General features: G+C 49.4%; 1 protein-coding gene across 1 annotated transcript in view; it reads left to right on the top strand.

Moving 5' to 3' along the window:
- SORL1 (sortilin related receptor 1) overlaps positions 1–24,210 on the top strand; it is a 168,643-nt gene that overhangs the window by 24,134 nt on the left and 120,299 nt on the right. Inside the window, exons 3-6 of the mRNA XM_078432861.2 lie at positions 228–353; positions 8,191–8,352; positions 10,575–10,642; positions 16,003–16,183. Coding sequence (XP_078288987.2) covers positions 228–353; positions 8,191–8,352; positions 10,575–10,642; positions 16,003–16,183 — 537 coding nt within the window. The remainder of the gene's footprint in view (positions 1–227; positions 354–8,190; positions 8,353–10,574; positions 10,643–16,002; positions 16,184–24,210) is intronic.

Genomic DNA, 24,210 nt, shown 5'->3' with positions numbered 1-24,210 from the left:
CCTGTGTAGCAGGCATTGCCCTGCCGTCCGCCCCCCACGTGACTGGACGGAGAGGTGCCCCGCTTCTCCTGTGTGTGTCATCTCTTGGCTTCTGTCATTTCGTGACACCGGGGGCCTCTCACCCACGTTTGGGATCCAGGGTGTGATTTGAGATCACAGGTGGGGTCTTTTCTGCTGCGTTTCTCACCAGCTCTGTCTTCTTTGCCCTCTCTTCCTCCCTAATCCAGGTGTACGTGTCTTATGACTATGGAAAATCATTCAAGAAAATTTCCGAGAAATTGAACTTCGGCATGGGAAACAGCAGCGAAGCCGTGATTGCGCAGTTCTACCACAGCCCCGCGGACAACAAGCGTGTAAGGAAGCGCTGTCCCACCCGTTGTGACTCCCTGGGGCTTGATTCCATCCGGGACGACTGCTCTGCTAAAGGGGGGGCTGGCAGAAGGACTTCCTTGTCATCTGTTTGCAGCTTGGCAGTGACTGTTTTTCTGCTAACCTTGGGAGAACACGGTTGTCAGGGTAGAACTGTGCATAATCAGGGGGGCCAGGTGCCTGCCAGGCGGGATTTCTAGACAAACCTGTCGGGCTAATGCACAGAAAATCTGCCAGCTAATGAGCTGCCCTACTCACAGGTGGCAAACGCGTTACCCATGTGCGCCCCTCCCTCCCCCCAAACCTGCACCAGTGGAGAAAAGAAAACCAAGGCTGCAGACCTGCTGTGCCTCCTGATTTGTTTTCCCAGCTGGCTGGCCTGGGGCTTTGTTTCTGCAGCAGAACCCCAGGCAATTAGATTTGGAGGGAGCATCGATTTGAGATTGTCCCGGGTCCCAGAGAGGCGGCTGCAGAGGCGGGGAGGACAGGAATCAGGCAGCCTGCAGGGTTAAGGTGTATTTGATTGCTTTCTTCCCCACCCTGGTGAGTCCTAGCTCACTTCCAGAGTTAAGACCACTGCTTCTAAGGATGCTCAGAAACCTCTGAGGTAAGCATAGCTGCTGCTTTTTTGGGCATCCAGAAAGGAACAAGATCCACAGGCATCTCGGCCAGGTTACACCTCCTCCCTGCCCACCCCCCAGCGCCGGCTTCTCCCATTGCCGTATTCAAAATATTTAGCCACTGGTATGGCACTGACCAATCAGAACAGACCCAGTCTGGAGGGAGCTGGGTCCTGAAGGCCACGCTGCTGGGCCAGGCATTAACCTTTTAGTTGCTGGATTGTGGACAGGTCCTGGGGAAGGGTCCAGGCCACTGGTCCTTAGGAGGGACCACTCCTGGGTTTCAAGGAAGCAGCTGTTTACTAATGGGTATAGAAACAATGCAAAAACAAATTTTTTTAACGTTTATTTATTTTTTAGAGGGGGTGGGGAGGCGCAGAGAAAGAGGGAGCCAGAGTCTGAAGTAGGCTCTGAGCTTTCTGACGCGGGGTTCGAACTCATGAACCGCGAGATCATGACCTGAGCCAAAGTCAGACGCTTAACCTGCGGGGCTACTCAGGCGCCCCTAAAAACATTTTTTTTTTAATTTTTTTTTTTTAACGTTTATTTATTTTTGAGACAGAGAGAGACAGAGCATGAACGGGGGAGGGTCAGAGAGAGGGAGACACAGAATCTGAAACAGGCTCCAGGCTCTGAGCTGTCAGCACAGAGCCCGACGCGGGGCTCGAACTCACGGACCGTGAGATCATGACCTGAGCTGAAGTCGGACACTCAACCGACTGAGCCACCCAGGCACCCCTATTTTTTTTTTTTTTTTTTTTTTAATTTTTTTTTTTTTAACGTTTATTTATTTTTGAGACAGGGAGAGACAGCATGAACAGGGGAGGGTCAGAGAGAGAGGGAGACACAGAATCCGAAACAGGCTCCAGGCTCTGAGCTGTCAGCACAGAGCCCGACGCGGGGCTCGAACCCACGGACCGTGAGATCATGACCTGAGCCGAAGTCGGACGCCCAACCGACTGAGCCACCCAGGCGCCCCTATTTTTTTTTTTTTTAAACGAAAATAATTATTACTGGTACGTCGTGGTTCCTATCAGTCCTGCCTGATCTTGAAGAAAAGCAGCAGTTAGGAACAAACTCACCTCTTCCCTAACTCCCTCCGCAATGAGAAACAAGGAAGAGGTGCTGGAGGGAAGTGGCTCCGAAGACAAGATTGCCGGCCCTTTGCACCACACTCCCCACTGCACTTGGCCAGGCAGCCCTGGTATTCGGGGCTCCCACAGTTGGATGGGCCCCGCTGCCCCCAGGGCTTGACTCCCGTGAGGTGAGGAACCCTGCCCCAGGGTCCAGCTTGCTGGCTGTGCCACATCTCCCACGGAGAGATCCGTATGCCCCCCCTTGCCTCTGGGAATCAAATAACTCTCAGATTACTCACTTTGTCAGGTTGTGCCTGTTACCGTGACTTTTTACACATCGCCCCAGAGCTAACTCTCACTGCAGTTGTGGCCTTGGAACCACCCCGCTGTCCCTCTGGAATCTTCCTTTTCAGCTCTCTCTGCCCCCCTCCTCACCTCCCACTGCAAGGGCACAGAGGTCCGCAAGCAGGTTCTGACTTCCTTCCTGCTTGTCATGGGTTGTGGCGAGCGGCTGCCAGGCCCGCATGCACGTCTCAGTAGTCAGAAGACAGGAAGGATGATGTTCTGGGCTCGCGAAGATGGTTTGGTGCAGGAGGAAGAGGGGCCTTTGAAGCAACAGGTCTGAAGAGGGAGCAGGGCAGGGGCCGGGGCGCTGGGGCGAGCGGGAAGAGAACTCCAGGGGTGGTTGTCAGGGAGTTTGAGGTGCCGGGGGGACGGGGCATGCCCGCGGCCTGGGTGCCCCCTCCCTGGAAGGTGCTACATCTTGGGTTTCTCGCGGGAGAGAGGGACGTGCTTTGCAGTTGGTGGGGAAACAGAAGAGGAACCGCCTTCTTGGAGAACCTGGTGACAGGTGGAGGCCGAGCCTGGAGCAGACTGAGTGGGTTGGAGACACAGCATTCTCTGCTGAGTTTCTAGTTCCCCAAAGAAGGTGGTCACCCCTCCCCAGACTTCTCAGGAAGGAAACCGTGACTCTCGTTGTGCCCGTTACTTCCGTTACTTTTGCCTTTGTCCCTTGGAAGGCAGATTGCCCCACCAGCCCCACCACTTCCTGAGAAAAATCACACAGGCCGGGTGCCTTACTGTTAAGTCCTGGTTGCGGGGCCCAGGCACGTCCCCTGGGTGAAGATGTCAGGGGGGCTGTCAAGGAGTATGGTTTGAAATGGTTGAAATGACCATCAGCAGCTGCCTGGAAAGGTGAGGATGTCACACAAGGGCCACGTGGAAGCCCGAGGGGCTGTGTACCTGTGCAAAGGGAAAGGAGGTGCTGGGTAGGCGAGCAGCTGTGGTCCAGTGGTTTTGCTTCACGATGGAGATGGAATGGCTCTGGGGGTCATGTGAGTGTTTGGGTCTATTTTTGTACCTGCCAACAGCCCCACTTCCTTCTTCTCAGCCTTGTGTGCTGCCTCCCTGAAGCAGTGCACAGCCCTGGCCACCCGCCAGTGCTGCTGGCCTCACAGTGCCCCTGAGGTCAGCCACGCAGTGTCTGCATACACCTGGGGCTCCTTACAAAAGGCCCCCGAGTGTGCAGCCAGGCTTCCCAGCCTCGAGAGCTGGTCCTCTCTCTTCCTCTTCCGGAATTATGTTCCTTCATTGCTTCCTGTGTGCCCTTTGTCCTGTCTTTGTGCTCTTGGTTCCTCCCCTCAGAACTGGAGAGAATCGCTTGTGGTAACATGGAGGTGAATTCTGTAGCTTTTTTTTTTTTTTTTAAGTTTAAAGTGAGAGAGCGAGAGAGAGCAGAGGAGGCGCAGAGAGAGAGGGAGAGAGAGAATCCCAAGCAGGCTCCGCACTGTCTGCAAGGAGCCTGATGCAGGCCTTGAACTCGCAAACCGTCAGATTGTGACCCGGGCCAAAATCAAGAGTCAGATGCTTATCCCACGGAGTCACCCAGGCGCCCCTTCTGTAGTTTATGTTTCTAGACTCTTTGTACTTGAAAGAGGAAACATAGGTATTTTAATACATTTTTCAAAAAGAGTTTATTTTGAGAGAGAGAGGACAGAGAGAGAGAGAGAGAGAGAGAGAGAGAGAATGAATCCCAAGCAGGCTCTGCGCGTGTCAGCGTGGAGTCCGACACGGGGCTCGAACTCACGAACCGTGAGATCACGACCTGAGCCCAAACCAAGATCTGGATGCTTCACTGCCTGAATCACCCAGGCACTCCACGAAGAAACATAGTTGTAAGCCAAGAGCTGAATATTCGGTGACTGCCGACAGGGCGGGGAAGGTGGGGATACGTGAGGACGCTCCTGAAATCACATCGCCCAGGAAGCACTTGGTAGGTCAGGTCAGCTCTTCTGGCAGATCTGTGGGGCTGGCCTCGGGCAGACTTGACAGCCAGGCAGGCTGGGGACCAAAGGCAGAGTAGGATGTGCTGTACTTCCTATCACGTGCACACGCAGCACGGTTACGTAACCACGTGAAGCCACACGTGCCCGAGCGCCGGCTGGAACCCACGGGTGTGTGTGGGGCCGGGGAGTCAGCGAGGTTGGATCAGGGAAGTAAAGGCCTCACGGGGTACTTGGGGTTGGAAATGGAGCTTCGAGGACAGGCATGATTCCAGTATCTCCGTGGAGCTGGCGGGAGTCCAAGAGGGGGAACAGGCCACGGGCCGAGACTTCAAGGGGCCGGCGTATGTGGTTTCTGTGCAGGCGGTGGGGAGATTCACTTCTCAGGGGTGGAGCGTTTGCACCGCGGTGCTTTGGGGTATCGGGCAGGTGCTCATCTGAAGATGGTCGTGTTGGCTTTTGGCCTTGAGGACAGTAGGGAGCCATAGCAGGGTCTGAGTGACGGGGCTTGCTGTAAATAGTGTCTTACAGGGAAATGTGTGTCCTGGCAACATGCGGGATGCATTAGAAGGGGAAAGATCAGAGAGGGGCCGGGAAGGGAACCGTCGTGGTAATACAGGCATGAAGTTGCCCAGTTGCTCAGCCAGGCCTCGAATCACCCGCTGAGCGTTTCGCACCCTGCCAAGCCCTAGAAGGCAAGACAAGGACCAAAACCCAGTGCCCGGCACCGGCTTGCTCGTGGGCTCCACCCGTAGGAAGTGGGCCACGCTTGGCAGCACCGGGGATAAAAAAAAAAAGGAGAGCGGAGAGTGTACAAAGGAAAACGTGGCCGGCTGGGTGGCTGATTGGGAGTGGGGGCCGAGGGAAGGCAGCGGAGTGCCACCCGTAATGGTGAGAACTGGGGCCGGGCGACGGGGTCGCACGCACAGAGCGGGGGACGTGGCCGGAAGGTGTGGGAGGGCTCGGTTTTGGACCCGGCGAAATACCTCGGCGCGTTAGAGGGGAGCTGCCGAGGAGGGCAGCAGTCAGGGTGAGACCGTAGATTAAAGGTCACCACACGCCTGATCGTGCCAGAGGAGGGGAGTCGAGGATGGGGTGGTCGGGTGTGGGGCGTGCAGGCGTGGCATGATTCAGCGTTGCCACGGGGCGGGGGAAGGGAGCTGCCCGCAAAAGCTTGAGGAGCGGAGTAAGAGAGGAGGCGCAGGAGTGAGCCCCGGGGAACAGTGTGCGACCTCGGCATTAAATTCAGGAAATGCTGCCTCTGTTGGAGCAGGAGAGGAAAGGCTTGGTGGCTGGACTGTTCAGGGACGGGCTCTGAACCAGCCAGACACCGATGTAGATGCTGCCTCCTGGGTCACCTTGGCCAGCAAACTTCTCTGCGCTTCAGTGTCCTTGTCAGTAAAGGAGATGACACTCATGGCTAAAGCCCTGACTTGCCGTGAGCACCAGAAGGATGGAATTTGGTAAGGCAGGCGCACGTTTGCAACTCAGTGCCTGGCGCACGCTGAGCGCTCCTGACACCTTTTGTTGGACTGTTTGTTTAGAGTAAACTCCGTGCCCCACGTGGGGCTCGAACTCACGGCCCTGACTCCACCACGTGCACCAGCCAGGCATCCCTGTTCTTGCCGCATTTAGCTATTATCAGGAACGATAATAAGCTCCCTGACTGGGAATGTGATCTTTAGATTTTTTAAATGGGACACCTGTCAAAGCCATGGAGTAGATTTCTAGAGGAGTCTTTTTATTTATTTTTATATCATATTTTAGTTTTTGAAAGTTTATGTTTGAGAGAGACAGAGCTAGCGTGAACAGGGGAGGGGCAGAGAGAGAGAGAGAGAGAGAGAGAGAGAGAGAATCCCAAGCAGGCTCGGTGCTGTCAGCACAGAGCCCGATGCAGGGCTCCAACTCACGAAACCATGAGATCATGACCTGAGCCAAAACCGGGAGTCGGATGCTCAACCAACCAAGCCACCCAGGTGCCCCAGAAATCTTTTTAAACCAAGAACACTCCCTACCTTAGGAACCAAGATGGTTTCGGAGCAGGAAGATGGGCTCTGTTACTTCTAGGGAACGCCTTCGTGCCAGAAATCATGATGGTCCTCTTAGGATCATGACTGTTTTCACAACATTGCATTTGCTTATGGTAGTTTTTGGTTTCAAAACGTTTACTAGCCTCTCTGGTTAGATTTAATTAGGCTCCTGCAGACTTTGGAGTTTTGCATTAGATGCTGTGGAGGAAACAAAAACACATAGAGCGTGTTCTTGGGAATTGGGGAGGGAAAAGCCAAAGGGAAAGGAGCAGGAGCAGCGTGCAAGCGAATGCAGAGCATTAGGACGAGCCTGAGCTGTTAGCACCAAAAGGATTCTGAACAGAAGATTGATCTGGGTCAGATGCAGCCAATTAGGGGACGTGTGCTTGAACGGATTCCTTTGGGTTGTTGATTTCGGGGACTGGCTGGCGCCCGAGGAGCTGGGTCCCTCTTCCTCCGGTTCACGGTGACCCTCTGAGCCGCCCTTGCCCTTGTGGGAGCAGGGAGGCTTTCCTTCAGATCTCTCCTGTGCATTCAAGGCCTGCCACCATCTGTGCTTCTTGATACGTTCCCTCAGGCCCTCAAGTCCATGCTGTACTTTTTTTTCCGCCCGCCCTTGTTCCCAAGCGCAAACTGCCTCAGACTCGGGATGTTCTTTCCCTGTGGAAGCCTTGCCCGCCTTTTACAAGGGCCGGCTCTTCCCTGGAGTCCTTTCTGGTCTCCCAAACTGGAACAAATCTGTGCTCTGCGCTCCTCGTAGGACTCTGTCCATGGTGTCTCACTGAATCGCATTTTCCCTCGAGTTATAGTTATCCACGGTCGTGTCTTTCTTTCTGCCACTTCGGACCCTAAGGATTCTGTGTTTTCACCGTGGCATCGTACCATCTGGTCCGTGGTGAACATTAAATGCACATTTGTCCGGTTGAATTGCCTCCGTCGCTTCCCCTCGAGAACTCTTTATTTATTTTGAGAGAGAGAGAGAGAGAGAGGAGTGTGAGTGAGTGCAAGTGGGGAAGGGGCAGAGAGAGAAAGAGAGAGAGAATCCCAAGCAGGCTCCGCACCACCAGTGCAGAGCCCGATGCGGGGCTCGAACTCATGAACCGTGAGATCGCGACCTGAGCCGAAGTCGGACCCTCGACCGGCTGAGCCGCCCAGGCGCCCCTCCCCTCGAGAACTCTTTGGGTTGGCCGTCACTCTACAGTCCGGCTTGTGCAGGGGCTAAATAGGGTGCCGCCCCTGCTCCCCCAGGCTGTTTCCTGCCGTGCCCCACAGTGAGTCTGCCGGCCCCACGGGCTGCACGGTCCTCCGAGCTGCCCTGTCCCCTGGCCTCGTGTCAAGGAGAAGCTCATCTTCCTAGATGGGTGTGACTTTAGGGATTTTGCTGGGAAGACATGCCCCGTAGCTGCTCAGAGGACGGAGGGGTAGTAGAAACAGTCCTGTCTGTGTGCAGCAGGTCTGAAGAGCAGGACTTCTGTGTCCCTGCTGCCACTAGCCACCCTCCGATTGTGACCGAGTGACCTGCCAGAGAGGGAGAATGGCCAAGTCAGCTGAGAGAAAAGAAAGGAAGGCTTGACTCGCGCCGTTACCTGGTTAAAGGAGAGCAGTCTTTGGCTCTGTCCCAGCCCGTGCCGCACCCCTTCCTTCCCTGAGCCTTGCTTGGCAAGCACCGGCATCTCCTGGCCCGGGGATGGCGAGGAAGCCGCACGGAGGCCCCACAGGCCCCCAGCACCGCACGCGCTGTGAGAAGCGGGGCTGTGGGTGGCCTTGGCCACGTCTGCTCTGAACTTGCCTTTTTTTTTTTTTCCTCTTGCAGTACATCTTTGCAGATGCTTATGCCCAGTACCTCTGGATCACGTTTGACTTCTGCAACACCCTCCAAGGCTTTTCCATCCCATTCCGGGCCGCCGACCTCCTGCTGCATAGCAAGGCCTCCAACCTTCTCCTGGGCTTTGACAGGTCTCACCCCAACAAGCAGGTAAGGGAGCTTCTGGAACATAGTCAGGTGGGGCTTCTCGAGTTTTCTGCTCTGCCCGTGTGGATCGTGTGGCCTCTGAGTGACCTCTCCCTCCTCCCCCAAGCTTAGCCTTTGTAGCTATTATTTCACTTCCCATGGCTAAGGAAAACTAGATCTCCCTGGCACTTTCAGAATGCATCCCGGCCAGGGGGTGACGCCAAGCACTTGGCAGGCCCTGTTAAACATCGTGCCTTTCTTGGTGTAGATGCACCTTTGTGGGTTTGGGGGGTAAATCGAAGCTCTAGAAATTAACCAGAGAGAGCCAGCTAAAGAAGTGTGGAGTCTGAGCTCTGCTGGGACCCCTTAGTGAATTTCTGTTCTACCTTTCCCATCCTCTACTGTAAACACACTGATTTTGTACCATTTAATTGAAATAACCATTAAATTTAAAATTTTTCCTCTCCGTGCGTGTGCGTGCATATGCATATGCAAATATAAATGTGTGTGTTTTTTCCTCCTTGAACCTGGATTTGAAGGAAAGCAAGATGGGGAGAGAGCCCCTGTAGGATTTATATCTCAAGGTTGAAACTTGCCAAATCGACAGCATTGGTCTGGTCTAATCCTGTGAAGCCTGTAGACCCTGTGGGTTTGGATTAATGATGACTGTTGAATGGCTTTGCTCAGAGGAACCTTGGAACCTTTCTCTTTCTTTGCTGGTTGTTTAACGAAAACATGATCTGTTTACACTTACTTGCCTTAGGGAGTAACCTAAGTAAGGCTGGGTCAGTTTACCAGTATAGGTGGATTATTGTTTTTTTTGTGGTCCCCTGCTGCTGCTGCAGCTTTTTCTTCTTCTTTTTTTAAGTTTATTTATTTATTTTGAGAAAGAGAGAGAGAATCCCAAGCAGGTTCTGCTCTGCTGGCACGATCTGTGAGATCGTGACCAGAGCTGAGATCAAGAGTCGGATGCATAACCAATGGAGCCACCCAGGTGCCCCTGCTTCATAATACATGGTCACTAGGGCCAGAGGGGCTCAGGTCCGGTGTTTGGAAGTTCACGGGCTTTGGCAAAGATCAAGATCGGCAAGTTAATTACTCATGGCCGTATCCTTTGTGTTCAAGGTGTTTCCCTTTGGTGCTCTTTGCCTCTGTGCCTAGCCGGCGTTCTCTCTGTTCCCCTTTAGTCACCATGACCCCTTATGGTTTTCTTTGTTTGTTTCTATGAATATAACTTGTTGTCAGATTGGCTTACATGCAACACCCAGTGCTCATCCTAACAAGTGCCCTCCTCACTGCCCATCACCCACTTTCCCCTCTCTGCCCCCCATTAACCCTCAGTTTGTTCTCTGTATTTAAGAGTCTCTTGTGGTTTTCTTCCCTCTCTCTTTGTAACTATTTTTTTCCCCCTTCCCTTCCCCTATGGTCTTCTGTTAAGTTTCTCAAGATCCGCATATGAGTGAAAACCAGAGGACAGCCTCTGCCTGACTTATTTTACTCAGCAGAATACCTTCCAGTTCCATCCATGTTGCTGCAAATGGCATGATTTCATTCTTTCTCATTGCCAAGTAGTATTTCATCGTATATATAAGCCACAACTTCTTTATCCATTCATCAGTTGATGGACATTTAGGCTCTTTCCATCATTTGGCTATTGTTGAAAGTGCTGCTATAAACATTGGGGTACAAGTGCCCCTATGCATCAGCACTCCCGTATCCCTTGGGTAAATTCCTAGCAGTGCTATTGCTGGGTCATAGGGTAGATCTATTTTTAGTTTTTTGAGGAACCTCCACACTGTTTTCCAGTTTGCATTCCCACTAACAGTGCAAGAGGGTTCCCGTTTCTCCACATCCTCTCCAGCATCTATAGTCTCCTGATTTGTTCATTTTAGCCCTTATGGGTTTTTAAGGACACTGTTTCCTAAGCAGGAAGAATGGAGTGTAATCCTTTTGTTTTTACTCTACCTGAGGGCTAGTCTTGAGTAAACTGTAATTTCTGATGATCTGTAAATGGAAGATAAGCCCCAGTCATTTTTTTCTTGTAGCTCTTGAGGTCTTAGTAACTATGGGGAGGAACTTCCCTCCCTGCCCTTGTTTGTATTTGGAGTAATCGAGCTGGCCCTGGTGATCTCTGTCCCTGTCTTCACAGCCAAAGTGTTATTTAAGGTGGGGTTTGAGGGCCAGGCCATTCAGGTGGTGGGTGCTGCTTGGATCCTGATTCCTTCTTGTCCTTTTGGTCTTTACAGCTATGGAAGTCGGATGATTTTGGCCAGACCTGGATCCTGATTCAGGAACACGTGAAATCCTTTTCTTGGTAAGTCGTCCATCGAAGGAGTTAGAATTACATAATCACGTTTTTTGAGTTCTGGCTCCTTCATGGAGGACACACCTACCCTCACCTGAAATGCAAAGCCTGTGGTTCAGAAAATGCACGCTCCAGACCTGGGAATTAGAGGTGCCAGTATAATACACCCAGTGTGGGAGGTGGTGGGGGATGAGAAAGGAGGGCTATTTGTGAGAAAAGTGGCAGAGCTTTTGCATTTTTCAATCCATCAGGGGACCCAGGGGAATCTCCAAGCACTTGCATGGATTAGAATTTCTAAAGACCTTCACTCTTCGAGCATGATAACAGAAGTGTGGATTTTTCTGTATAGAAAATTCATTCACTTGTTCATTCATAACTTTTTTTTTTTTTTTTTTTTTGGCGTCTGCTGAATATAAAACATGCTAGATGCTTTAGGGTAGAAGTTGAATAATTTATGGCCAGAGTTACTAAGGAGACCGCAGCTTAGGAGGTAAGAAAAGACGTTTCGTGCGCAGAACACGTTTGGAAAGAAGCACAGAAGTCATGGACGTAGCAGGAGAAGCCAGAGGAGGGACACAGTCCTTTCCAGATGCGAAGGCCACAGCTCCATAGAAAAGCTTGCTGTTGACTGAGGATGTGTGTGGCAGGCTGGAGGTCGCAGGAGGGCGTGGAGGTGCGCGGGCTGGGATTCCAGGCAGGAACAGAATGGCCCGAGGCAGAGATGAGACACTGTGGTCTCAGGTGGAGAACACAGAGTCTGATTTTTGGACCGTATGTCGGGTGAAGTTTGGGGGAAGGGACGTGGGTATCCGAATCTGCAGTGCTTGGTAAAGGAACCTGGACTGAATTCTGAAAGCGTCGTGGAGCCCTTGTAGGGTTTTGGGAAGGGAGAGTGAAGTCAACAGAGCCGCCCTTCAAGAAGTACAATTGTTTCTAGTCCTACTTGTCCCTGATCTTTCACAGTTGCAGGATGCGGGACGCAGCCTTGAATACACGGATTTGTCCCCGTGTGGGCGAATGTGCAGAAAAGATTCCCAGAGAAGGATGTGCTGGGTCAGTGGGTCACTCCACCGGTTCAAAGTTGAATCTTCCCAGATAGATACTTGACCTTCACTGCCCCCAGTCAGCTGCTCCTGTAATCTTCCCCATTTCACTTTCTAGTTGTACAGGGCAAGAACTTTGGGTCGTCACTGATTTCATGTGTGTTTCATGTGTCACATCCCACCTACCAGGAAATCCTGTCGCCTCTTCCTTCGGTTTACATCCAGGATCTACTATGTGGCTGCTACTTTACTCCAGGCCACCACTGTCACTCATCAGTTGTCCACCTGGTCTTCCTGCTGCCATTCCTGTCCTTCTGCAGTTAATTCTCAGTACATGGCCTGGTTGATCTTCCTAAAAACAGGTCTGATCTTGTTCCTCCCTCTGCGTTGAACCTTTTAATATGCACCAACGTTTCTCTCAGGTTAATACCAAGTACGTTCCTACCACAGGGCCTTTGCACTTACTTTCCTCCCTGCCTAGACAGCTCTTATTCAAGATATACGTATTGCTTACTCCCTTACTTCATTCAAGTCTGTTCACATAACACTTTCTAAACGAGGCCTATCTTAAGGATCCTACTAAAACTGCACCTCCTCTCCTGTCATTGTCTGTACCCTGCTCTATTCTTTTCTTGCGTAGCATTTACCAAGATTTTTAGGCTTATCATTTGTCTTTCTCTCAATAGAAAAAAAGCTCCACAAGGGCAGAGGCTTTGGTCAATTTTGTGGACTGCTATATCCCCAGTGAATAAAGCATTGAGATTGTGACTTTGGTAGAGATTGCCAGATCTTCTATAGAGAGTATCAAATTTTGCTCTCATCTCAACTACATAGAAACGTGCCTCTCTCCACAGCCAGTATGTTAGGAAAGACATGCTTACCCTTAGTTTGCATTTTATTGTGAATGAGTTTGAACATCTTTTAACCTGGTCAAGAGTCATTTTTATTTCTTTTTTTTTGTGACAGCGTGTCTGTTCATGCCCTTTGCTCTTTTTCTATTGATCGGTTAGTCTTTTTATTGATTTCCAGGTGCTCTTTACATATTTAAGGTTAGTCTTGTGAAATGACATATCACACATGTATGTTCATTTGTATTTATAATTCTTGGTTTATCATTTCTCTTTTGACCTTTCCACGTAGTGTTAGTTATCGCTAAACGCAGAGTGGCACATACTGTTTGTGCTTCCGTTAGCTCCTTATTTGAAGAGGAATGTCTTGGAGTTGGTATTGCTTCCTTGGCGAAGGAGGTCCGTCAAGACGGAAGGAGGGGTCTCCCAGCCGAGTATCTTCAGGCGCCCCTGGACTTCCTTTTCAAAGAGGGCAGCTGTTTCTGGTCCTTTCGTTATTTTCCTTGGGCAGCGGTTGTGGCGTCTCAGTGAACTTGTAAGCACAGTCTTATCCGAGTATAACCTCTACCCCAGGAATACCACTAGAGCTTTCTTTGAGTTTTATTTTTATTTATTTATTTAGGTTTATTTACTTATTTTGAGAGAGAGGGAGAGAGAGAGAAAGAGCGAGCAGGGCAGAGATAGAGGGAGAGAGAAAAAAATCCCAAGCAGGCTCCACACTGCCAGCATGGTGCCTGATGTGGGGCTCGAACTCACAAACTGTGAGATCATGACCTGAGCCGAAATTGAGAGTCGGACACTTAACTCACTGAGCCACCTAGGCGCCCCTGCTTTGCTTGAGTTTTACGGGGACACATTGCCCTTTGATCTGTTTAGGTAACCGTATATCAAGAGGGCAAACCAGCAGGAAGACCAAATAAAGGAACTTCACGCTTGGGAATTTGTATGTTGTACCTTTTGCCTCCGTGCAGATACGCAGATATCTTAGGGGAAAGGACCGGCTTATCTTATTTTAGATAATTACACGTCTGGTGTCAGGGAATTTCAGGCTATTTGGAGGATTTCCCCCTAGGATTTCCCATAATACGTGAGAGTGTAATCTGACCTCTCTGCGAATAATGGCATACATTTGTTCAATAACGCGTGGCAGCCTGGGAGCAGCAAGAGTCAGGAAGACCAATGATCTATGTAATCCAGAGCTGGAGACGGGCAAGACAGGACAGTGGGAGGGCTATGGGGGAGGGACTCAGAGGTTCCCAGTAAAGCATCACGAACCGGTGTTCCGTGAGGCCGGGTGAGGCCAGGTGACCGCGCTCACAGATGGGAGCAAGCCTCTGCATTTTCATTCCAGTGAGGGCAAAGAGAACCGGAAGTAGCGGAAGGCAAAGGAGCGGAAGCTTGTAGGTGGCCTGCCTTTCGGAAACGGGAGGTCCAAGTATGGATTGTGAAAGAGAATTGGGAGAAGAGTCCCAGCTCTTTCTCTCTCTAGATACTGCCTGCTGCTTTTGTTTAGGAAAGAATAATAGAGGTGAGCTCTGTCTCAAAATAATCTGAGTCAAGGTCCCTTCCTCTCTGCCTTTTTAAAAATATCTAGCAGCTTTGTTTTAATTTGCATATCCTCTAGGGTAGAGGAAGTACTTTAATCAGTACTTCTAATTGTGGAAAAGCACAGAGAACATGCCACAGCACCCCCACACATACGCACCCAGAGCAGAGCGTCTGATGATCCCACATTGGGACCAAGGCTGCTGGCTTCTCCAGTGCCCTGCTGAGACTCTGGATTGTGGGGCCAAAGTCAAGTCTTCTGTTTTTTTCTCTTGCTTATCTCCTCCTTCCTCCCTTCCCCCTCCCTGCTTCCTTGCTTTCTTTCTTTCTTTCTTTTTACATTTATTTATTTTTGAGACAGAGAGAGACAGAGCATGAACGGGGGAGGGTCAGAGAGAGAGGGAGACACAGAATCTGAAACAGGCTCCAGGCTCCGAGCAGTCAGCACAGAGCCCGACGCGGGGCTCGAACCCACGGACAGTGAGATCGTGACCTGAGCCGAAGTCGGACGCTTAACCGACTGAGCCACCCAGGCGCCCCTCTTTTTTTCTTTCTTGGAGCACATACTCTTGACAGTTTGTCTCTGAAGGAAGTCTATATCAGAGACTTCATTATCCTGAGAGCCATTGTGAATATGGCCCTGTGCAAAGACAGGTACAGAAGCGAGTCCTGCCTTTCCTTGGTCATCACTGTGTCCTCCCTGTGAAGCTCTCCTCCCAGTTCTTCTAGTTATTTCCCCCACATGTTGAATGGTCTGCCTGGCCTGGGGTCTTGGGAGAGTTAGGAAACCTGGGGCAGATTCATCGTCCTTCCAGCTATTGTTTGGGGCCTTATTTGGGGCCGGGGGGGACCCCGGTTCAGAGATTCTTCTCGAGGGAGTTTGATCTAGTCAGCGTTACGGTTTTTAAATAGCCTTTGTACCGTGGTCTACAGGTTCCATGCAGCAAGGTTCAGGTCAGCTGGGAGCCCTGTAGGACAAAAAGAAATCTAAGACGTGGCCTTTAAAGCATCTGTACTTTCTCTAGGAGGCTCAGACACGTTATGGTGAACAATAGATTACAGTGAATAAAAGGCACCACTGTGTCAAGTCACGAGAGTGATTCCAAAATCCACCCACCCAAAGCAGCTTTGTACCTTTGTTTGAAACTCAGATAAAATTCATATGAAAGGCTTGAAATTGAACACTGCGCAGATACATTGCCTGGGTTGGGAGAAGGGTGGAGAGCTTTGGGGGGGAGGGCTTCCTGGAAGAGGTGCCTTGAGCTTGACCTCAGAAGATGAATAGGATTTCGAAGTGCAGATCAGAGTGCATGCAGGGAGCATCCCTGCAGAGGGGTGCTCTGTTGACAGAGCACGGGGAGTGGGGGAGCAGTGAGCTCTGTGTTTCTGAAGGACCTCGGCGAGATCGGTACGCGTGGGAAAGAGTTTGTGAAGGACCCTCACGGAACGTGACTTTGCACTGGTTGGATGATTCCCGATTGCATGGACGGGTGACGACAGCACAGGATGGACAGAAACAGAGAGGGCAGGGTCCGTTAGCAAGGCTAGACTCACTGGTTCGTCAGGTGGTTTCTTCTAGAGCTGTTCTTCTGAGCACGTACCGTCCTGGGGACACACAGTCTTTCGTTCTCTGGGGCTCATAACTTGGGGCCAGAAACTCACTGACAGCCTCGAGCAGTCCATTGCTTTATTGATTCCGAAATAGGCCGCCTTTTACTTTTTCTTGTTTTCATTCTTCTCAAGCATGGCCGAGGCTTGCCCGGAACCCAACCCAGGGCGCCTGAAAGAGACCAGTGAGAAACTTGACAAAAGAGTATCCTGGGTAGACCCCACCTTCATGCCCTTCAACTCCCGTTGGCTGTCTGCACAGAAGAACCTCCATTTGTCCAACGGTTAAATGTGGTGATGGTAGCAACTGCTCTTTTTCCTCTAGGGGTGTTGATCCCTATGACAAGCCGAACACCATCTACGTCGAGCGGCACGAGCCCTCTGGCTACTCCACGGTGTTCCGAAGTACAGATTTCTTCCAGTCCCGGGAGAACCAGGAAGTGATCCTGGAGGAAGTGAGAGACTTTCAGCTCCGGGACAAGTACATGTTTGCTACCAAGGTGGTGGTAAGTTGAAGGCACTAAGGAATAAAGTCCCTTTGAGTTTCCTTTCTGAGGTTTGGCATGCTGTGATACAGCAGGTGAGTTTACGCAAGCAGGGACTGGATTGGGGCGCCCATGGGAGCTCGACTGAGGGGCACTGGACGTAGACGAACCTTCCCGTGGGGCTTGGACGGTCCCGGGAGGCTGGAGGAGGTGGAGACGCTTAGACAACCACTCAGGGTGTCTGTGGGGCCTTGGAATTTGTCTCCTGGTAGCAAAGCCTCCTTGTGAAACACGTGCTTCTTTGATGGGGCTCCTGGGTGGCTCAGTCGGTTAAGCATCCGACTTAGGCTCAGGTCACGATCTCGCGGTTCATGACTTCAAGCTCCGCGCCGGGCTCTGTGCTGACGGCTCAGAGCCTGGAGCCTGCTTCGGATTCTGTGTCTCCCACTCTCTGCCCCTCCCACACTCACGTTCTGTCTGTCTCTCTCTCTCTCTCTCTCAAAAATAAACAAACAGTTAAAAAATTAAAAAAAAAAAAAAACAAACACAAACCTAAACACACGTTTCTTTGACATCCCAATTAAAAGAACACAGAAAGGAGAGGTGGGGCTCAGTGGTGATTTTCTTTCATCTCGCTGCCTGATTCCTTTCACATTAGGGTGATGTCTTTGGGAATTCTGGACACATGTTAATTTCCATGGCTAATAGAATGTGTAGTCACTGGCTAGTGGGAGTTAATGCTCGAAGAAAAGCAGTGATTAAGCTTCCAGCTGTCAGTAAGTAGCTTAACTTCTCAGCCTTTGGGAAAACCGTCCCCTTGATTTGATGGGTTGGATGGAGCCAGATGCTGGAATGGAGGGCTTGCTCATTTAAAGGCAGATTTGATTATTTAACAGGGCTTGCTTTGCCATTGTGTCAAATTGTAGGTTGCAACCGTACTGCCCTTGTGTAAAGGAAGAACCTGCCCTGCCCCAGAGCAGGCTGGGCTGCTCTTTCTGGAGTGCAATAAACTTATTTTCTCAATGGCGGCCATTCCCTCCTTGACCTCAGGCTCTGACCATGGCCGCTGGCAGGCGCTTTCCTTTCCATCACACTTGACCGTAGGGACTAAGATCAGGTGTAATATTCTCCTCCAGGTTCTCACTTACTTGTATGATCGGTAGCTGGCCAGGCAGAAGCAGGCCACCCCACCTTGGGAGGACTCCGGGGTGGAGAGAGGACATCCCCCGCAAGGAAAGCAGAGAGTAAAGGTTGAGGTGAGAAGATGTGGGTGGCTAGAGGCAAGATAGAGTCCCCATTACCTACTTTGCAAAATGGTTTTATTTTTATGTTTTTAAACACTTATTCATTTTTTTGAGAGACAGAGACAGTGCAAGCAGGGGAGGGACAGAGAGAGAGGGAGACACAGAATCCAAGGCAGGCTCCTGGCTCTGAGCTGTCAGCACAGAGCCCGACGCGGGGCTCGAACTCACAGAGTGTGAGATCATGACCTGAGCCAAAGTCGGATGCTTCACTGACTGAGCCACCCAGGCGCCCCTGCAAAACCACTAAAATTATGGCAGTTTTTCTTCTGTCAAGCTGTTTGCATTGGGTCACTTGCTGGTCCTTCCTTTCCTGCCTTGCCTGTCACTTTCTCTCACACATGCACAGTGGCCACTAGGCAGGCACCCTTGGATTGTCCTGGGCAGAGGTGTGGTGAGGGGAGCTCAGGGTGAGAAACCAGGCCTGAGAACTGATTCCTTGTGACATGTTCTTGGCCCTCCTGAGGTCCCGGATTGTTCCCAGTCTTTCAGGGCTCCTGGATCTTTCCTGTGTGATTCCTTGGGCCTGAATTTATTTATATGATTTTAATTTCCTTCTATTGACCGAGTTGGGGCTGAGGTGGAGCGCTATTTTACGTCCCTCTCACCCCTATTATTTCTGGATCTCACACCCAAGAGCTGAAGTTATATCCCAGCTGGAACTTTCTGTGCCCTCCACGCGGACCTAACAACTATGTCTGTTCTCTCTCGACATAGCTGCTTTGCAGACTGCTGGCAGCAAGTTTACTGTTGGTCCTGGCCAGTGGTCAGATGAGAGGCCGTGTCTGTTTTGTTCATCACCGATGTAGTACCCAGCATGCTGCTCGGTGCTTGATCCAGAGCAAGCGTACAATAGTTGAATGAATGACATCTTCGCCTGTCTAGTTTAGAAAGCATAGGCCAGTAGATTATTTTTGGTGGGGTAGGGGGTGTTAAATGATCGGTATTTTCATTGTCAACTCTCAGCTCTCTGCATGGCTTGATGGTGAGCCACCAGGTTCCAAGGTCAGTGGTGTTAGCTCGAGGCTCTAGGTCAGGGGCAGATGAGGTCGGCCACCCCATGGAAGCGTTTCTCAAATGGTGGTCTTAGGAGCACGCACAGCACCGTCACACAGGGGCACGTATTCCAAATGCAGATGGCCGGACCCAAATGCATTATTTTCTGAGCATTCCTAGGCTGCCGAAGAATCTCCAACATTCGAGAAGCTCTTCCCTGAGGCCTTCTGTCTGCAGATGCTTTCGATAATAGTCCATTCTGTTGTCCAAGGAACATTGTAGATTGGATGGGTTGATGAGGGAAGAAACACAACTGGCAGTGGATGATAAAATGAGTGTTTTCTCCCTTTGAATTCCTTTGTTCTTATTACATTAGACTGTTGAGCCACGAGGATAAACAACATTGGACTTGGTTGGATAACCCTATCAGTGGGAGTGTTGAGGTCTGCAAGTATAACTTCTTATCTGGGGTCTACTTAGCACTCGGGCTGCCTGGGTGTGGGGAATTCTGAGTGACCTTAATATTAAATTGATTCAAATCAAATCACGGAGCTAATTGGAAAACCACAGAAAATTGGTCTTGGATGATTAACTCTCTTGCTTTTCTCCAGTACCATGAATGATTACAATTCTCTGCCAGTTAGCTTTTTAGAACACGTGGGGACAGCCATCTGGATTCTGGACTGAAGCTGGTATCTGACTCTTCAGCATCCGCTGGTGCCCTGTTGGCCTGGATCTTACGTCATATGTGCTTTTGGTCTGATGGCCTTTGATGTATGTGTTTTTATAGTTTACGTATTTATTTTATTTTTTCATTTATTTTTGAGAGAGAGACGGTGTGAGCAGGGGAGGGGCAGGGAGAGAGGGAGAGAGAGAAGATCCCAAGCAGGCACTGTGTGTCAGCGCAGAGCCCGATGTGGGGTTCCAGTTCAGGAAACCGTGAGATCGTGAGCTGAGCTGAAACCAAGAGTCGGACGCTTAACCGACTGAGCCGCCCAGGTGCCCCTCCTTTCATACCTTTTTTAACCTAAGTTTAATTTTTATTCCTTGTTTTTTGGCACAAAGTTCACTTACTTGTCTTCATAGTCCACCTCACAATGATAGGCCGTTGAAGCAGCATCGAGATACTTCTGTAAAACCAACTTCGCTTTGTTAACTTGGCAATCTGTAGCTTTTAGGTTCTTGCCGGTAGATATCGACAGTTGCCAGAATGTGGGAGGTGGGTGACAGCTAGCTGCTCCTCTGTAGGTTCACCACCAGCTTACCGTGGTCCAAGCCAGGTTCAGACCTTCCCGGCACAAATGTGTATCAGTAAGCAAAGACCCACTCTGTATGGGCTTGATGGTATTTCCTCTGTTCTTACAGGTGATGCAGACACAATGTTCTAGAGCAGGGATTGGCAAACTATGGCCCTTCCCTTGTTTTTGTCAATAAAGCTTTATTGAAACAGCTATTGCATTTGCCCCCATGTTGTCTGTCACTGCTTTCATGTTACAGTGGCAGAATTGAATAGTTGCATGGAGGCAGGATGGCACACAAAGTCTAAAATATTTCTCTATGGATCTTTACAGAAAACTGACCCTTGTTGTGGAGGCAAGATTCTGTTACCCTTTGAGTTGGCATCAGGCAACTGGAATCCTCTAGCTTGATAAGTCATAGGCATTACCCCTAAAAGTTTAGGTTACGGGCCTCCTTAAATTGTTATGTCCTGTTCATGCCAACGTATATATCTTTAGGATATTATCGCCAATTCAAGTACCTTGCATGCTGCTGATCTCCCAAGACGGCTCATTTGTACTTTTTCTGACCGACCAACCACTAATTTCGCTATTGAAAACCAGTTTCTAATGCTCATTATGCTAATTTAAAGTCTCTAAGGATGATAGAGATAATGAGAAAACTTAGGAATTGTCTCAGGATTGTGGGCTTCTCTATGAGAAGTTAGCTGACCATAGTTGCGGCGTGAATTTTAGGATGACTGTCCGAAACCAAGCTATCGACAAATTATTTTAATCATAACATTACTTCAGTGCGCGTAAACATAACGCTAGGTATAAGCACTTAATGCTTATAACTTAAGCGCAGCAGTAAAACCCAAACACATTTACAGATTGTAAATAAAACTATAATACCAAGAAGTTTAAAGTTAATTTTTATAACACCTTTATTGAGATATAATTCTATGCCATAAATTCCCCCTTTCATTTTTTTTATTTTATTTTTTGTGTGTTTTAACTAATTTTTTTTTTTTTTTTTTAACGTTTATTTATTTTTGAGACAGAGAGAGACAGAGCATGAACGGGGGAGGGTCAGAGAGAGGGAGGCACAGAATCTGAAGCAGGCTCCAGACTCTGAGCTGTCAGCACAGAGCCCGACGCGGGGCTCAAACTCACGAACTGTGAGATCATGACCTGAGCCGAAGTCGGACGCTTAACCGACTGAGCCACCCAGGCGCCCCAAATTCCCCCTTTTAAAGTATACAGGTTGTCAGTATATTCACAAGGCTGGGTAATGCTTATTGTTACCTGATTCCAGAACAGTTTCATCACCCTCTTACTCCCATTCTTTTCTCCTTGCCTCCCAGCCTCTGGCAGCCACATATCAATTTCCTGCCTTATAGAATTGCCTGTTCAGAACTTTTTTTTTAAGTTTTATTTTTATTTATTTGAGAGAGACAGCGCGAGTGGGGGAGGGTGGAGAACTCCGACCAGGTTCCCTGGAAAGCCTGAAGCTCGAATTCATGAAACCAAGAGTCGGGTGCATAATCGACTGAGCCACTGGGCGCCCCGCCTGTTCTGGACATTTTGTGTAAAGAGAATCTTATCCTATGTGATCTCTGGTAACTGTTTTCTTTCCTAGTATAATATTGTCAGATTTCAGCTGGGTTTATTGAGGATGATCAGAATTCGTGTGTTTTTAGGTTCATTGCCAGTTCAAATCTCTTGTTGAGCCCCTCTGGGGAATTTTTTTTCTTGTGAGTCATTGTACTTTTCCACTCAAGAATTTCCATTTATATAATTTCTATATCTCTATGGATATTCTTTCTTTGGTGAGATAGTGTTCTCATACTTTCCTTTAAGTTTTGTGACATGGTTCCCTTTAATTTAAAAAAAAAATTTAATATAATTTATTATCAAATTGGTTTCCATACAATGTCCCGTGTGCATCCCAACAGTGCCCTCCTCCATGCCCATCACCCACTTTCCCCTCTCCCCTACCCCACATCAACCCTCAGTTTGTTCTCAGTATCCAAGAATCTCTTATGGTTTGCCTCCCTCCCTCTCTGTTTGAAACTATTTTTTCCTCTTCCCCTCCCCCATGGCCCTCTGTTAAGTTTCTCAAGATCCACATATGAGTGAAGACATATGGTATCTGTTTTTCTCTGAATGACTTATTTCACTTAGCATAATACCCTTCAGTTCCATCCACCTTGTTGCAAATGGCACGATTTCATTCTTATTGCCAAGTAGTATTCCATGGTATATATTAACCACATCTTCTTTATCCATTTGCCGGTTGATGGACATTTAGGCTCTTTCCATCATTTGGCTATTGTTGAGAGTGCTGCTATAAACATTGGGGTACAAGTGCCTCTATGCGTCAGCACTCCTGTATCCCTTGGGTAAATTCCTAGCAGTGAAAAAAAATTTTTTTTAAGTTTATGTATTTTTGAGAGAAAGGCAGAGCAAGCAGGGGAGGGGCAGAGAGAGAGGGTGAGAGAGAATCCCAAGCAGGCTTCACATTGTCAGCATGGAGCCCAGTGCAGGACTTGAGCTCATGAACCTGTGCTGAAACCTATGTCGGATGCTGAACTGACTGAGCCACCCGTGCGCCCCGCCCCTCCTTTCATTTTTTTGAACTTATTTATAATAAGGATTTAAATTTTTGTCTCTAAATCCAATATCTGGCCTTCCTCAGGAATGGTTTTCACTGACTGTTTTGTGTGTGTGTGTGTGTGTGTGTGTGTGTGTGTGTGTGGGCCATACTTTGCTATTTGCTTGTCTTGTCATTTTTTTGGTTGAAAGTAAGACATTTTAGATGATATAATGTGGCAGCCCCTCAAGGCAGGATTTTTTTGTTGTTGCCTTTTGGTATTGTTATTGTTGCCTATCTTTGTTTTGTTTGTGAGTTCCCTGCATTCATTTTGTAGTGTTTGTATTTTTCATTGTGGAGGTCTATGAAATGTTTGATAATTAGGTTTAGCGATCTGCTAATGATTGAATAGAGATTTTTTTTTAATGTTTATTTATTTTTGAGAGAGAGATAATGAGCAGGGGAGGGGCAGAGAGAGAGAGAGAGGGAGAGAGAGAATTCCAAGCAGGCTCAGCACTGTCAGGGCAGAGCCCAATGCAGGGCTCGAACTCACCAACTGTGAAATCGTTACCTGAGCCGAAATCAAGAGTCGGACACATAACCAGCTGAGCCACTGAGGCGCCGCTAGAGATATTCTTAAATACTTTGAACTTTCTGGTAGCTTTTGCTAAGGGCCCCTGAGCATGGGTTGGGGGCCTGCTTTCAGTGCCATCTACAACTCTGCCTCAGCCTTCGGTTCCTGTTCCCGTAGAGCCCGAGGTTACTGGCCAGCCGCGAGAGATCAGGCCCTTTTCTCTTCAACCCTCATCCTACAGCTCGTAGATGCGTGTGTGTGAACTCGTAGATGCCCCGGGATATTTCACACCTTATCAGAGCCTCTTACAGGCATCTGCTTCCCCCGGTTTTCCTTCCACGCTTTTTAGTTAGCCTTTCGGTAGCTCCAAGTGGTCCAGCAGCTGTGATGTTAAACCTTTGCCAGTTGTCACTGTTTTCCGTAAATGACCTGGCTGTAGGTGTGTTTGTGCAGTGAGCAGAGTCAGGTGATATGAACAGAAGGCCTGGGGATGCAGTTTTGAAGCAAGCCATGGGAGTAGTCTGTGCGTCTGTGCTCTCCGGGGACCGCTAGGCTGCTGGTTTTCACAGTTAGGTTTCCACGGCTACCACAGAGAGAGAAGGGGACGGGACTGAGGCCACGAAGTCGTCTCTATCGCTGTGCTTCAGTCACGCTTCTTGAGTAAGTGCCCCTTGTGTTTTGGTGAGCCTTTATTTAATTTTTAGAACTCTGAGAAAGTTGACGTGGAGAGTTTTCTGTCAGCGTTCCTGCTGCCTTTCATTTTTTTTTTTTTTTTTTTTTTTTATTTTTGGGACAGAGAGAGACAGAGCATGAACGGGGGAGGGGCAGAGAGAGAGGGAGACACAGAATCGGAAACAGGCTCCAGGCTCCGAGCCGTCGGCCCAGAGCCCGACGCGGGGCTCGAACTCACGGACCGCGAGATCGTGACCTGGGTGAAGTCGGACGCTTAACCGACTGCGCCACCCAGGCGCCCCATCCTGCTGCCTTTCAGACACGAGCGGAGTTTGAGAGTTCTTCCTCTGACGTGCTGGACGTGCTTCTGATGAATATTAGCTTCGTGAAACTTTTTATAATTGTGGGCATGTTCAAAGGTGCACGAAAGAACAGTTTATACCGATAGGATCTCCTCCGCAGGTGCCGTCATTCGGCCTTAGTATTATCTATATTTTGCGATGTTTGCTTTATTACATTTGCTAATCTCTTTTCATGGGTGTCTTGGAATATTTTAAAGCAAATCTTAACTATATGTATAAAATATATATAAACTCTTATCTGTAAATATTTCAGGATAAACAACATTAACGCGGACGATGATGTTTCCCTGAAACTTTGTTACTGCTCCGAAGGAGAAGGTGGCCGTAAAT

This window comes from Panthera onca, chromosome D1 (assembly GCF_046562875.1).
Source record: "Panthera onca isolate mPanOnc1 chromosome D1, mPanOnc1 haplotype 2, whole genome shotgun sequence".
Classification (NCBI taxonomy): domain Eukaryota; kingdom Metazoa; phylum Chordata; class Mammalia; order Carnivora; family Felidae; genus Panthera; species Panthera onca.
This window is presented reverse-complemented; position numbering and strand designations above follow the sequence as displayed.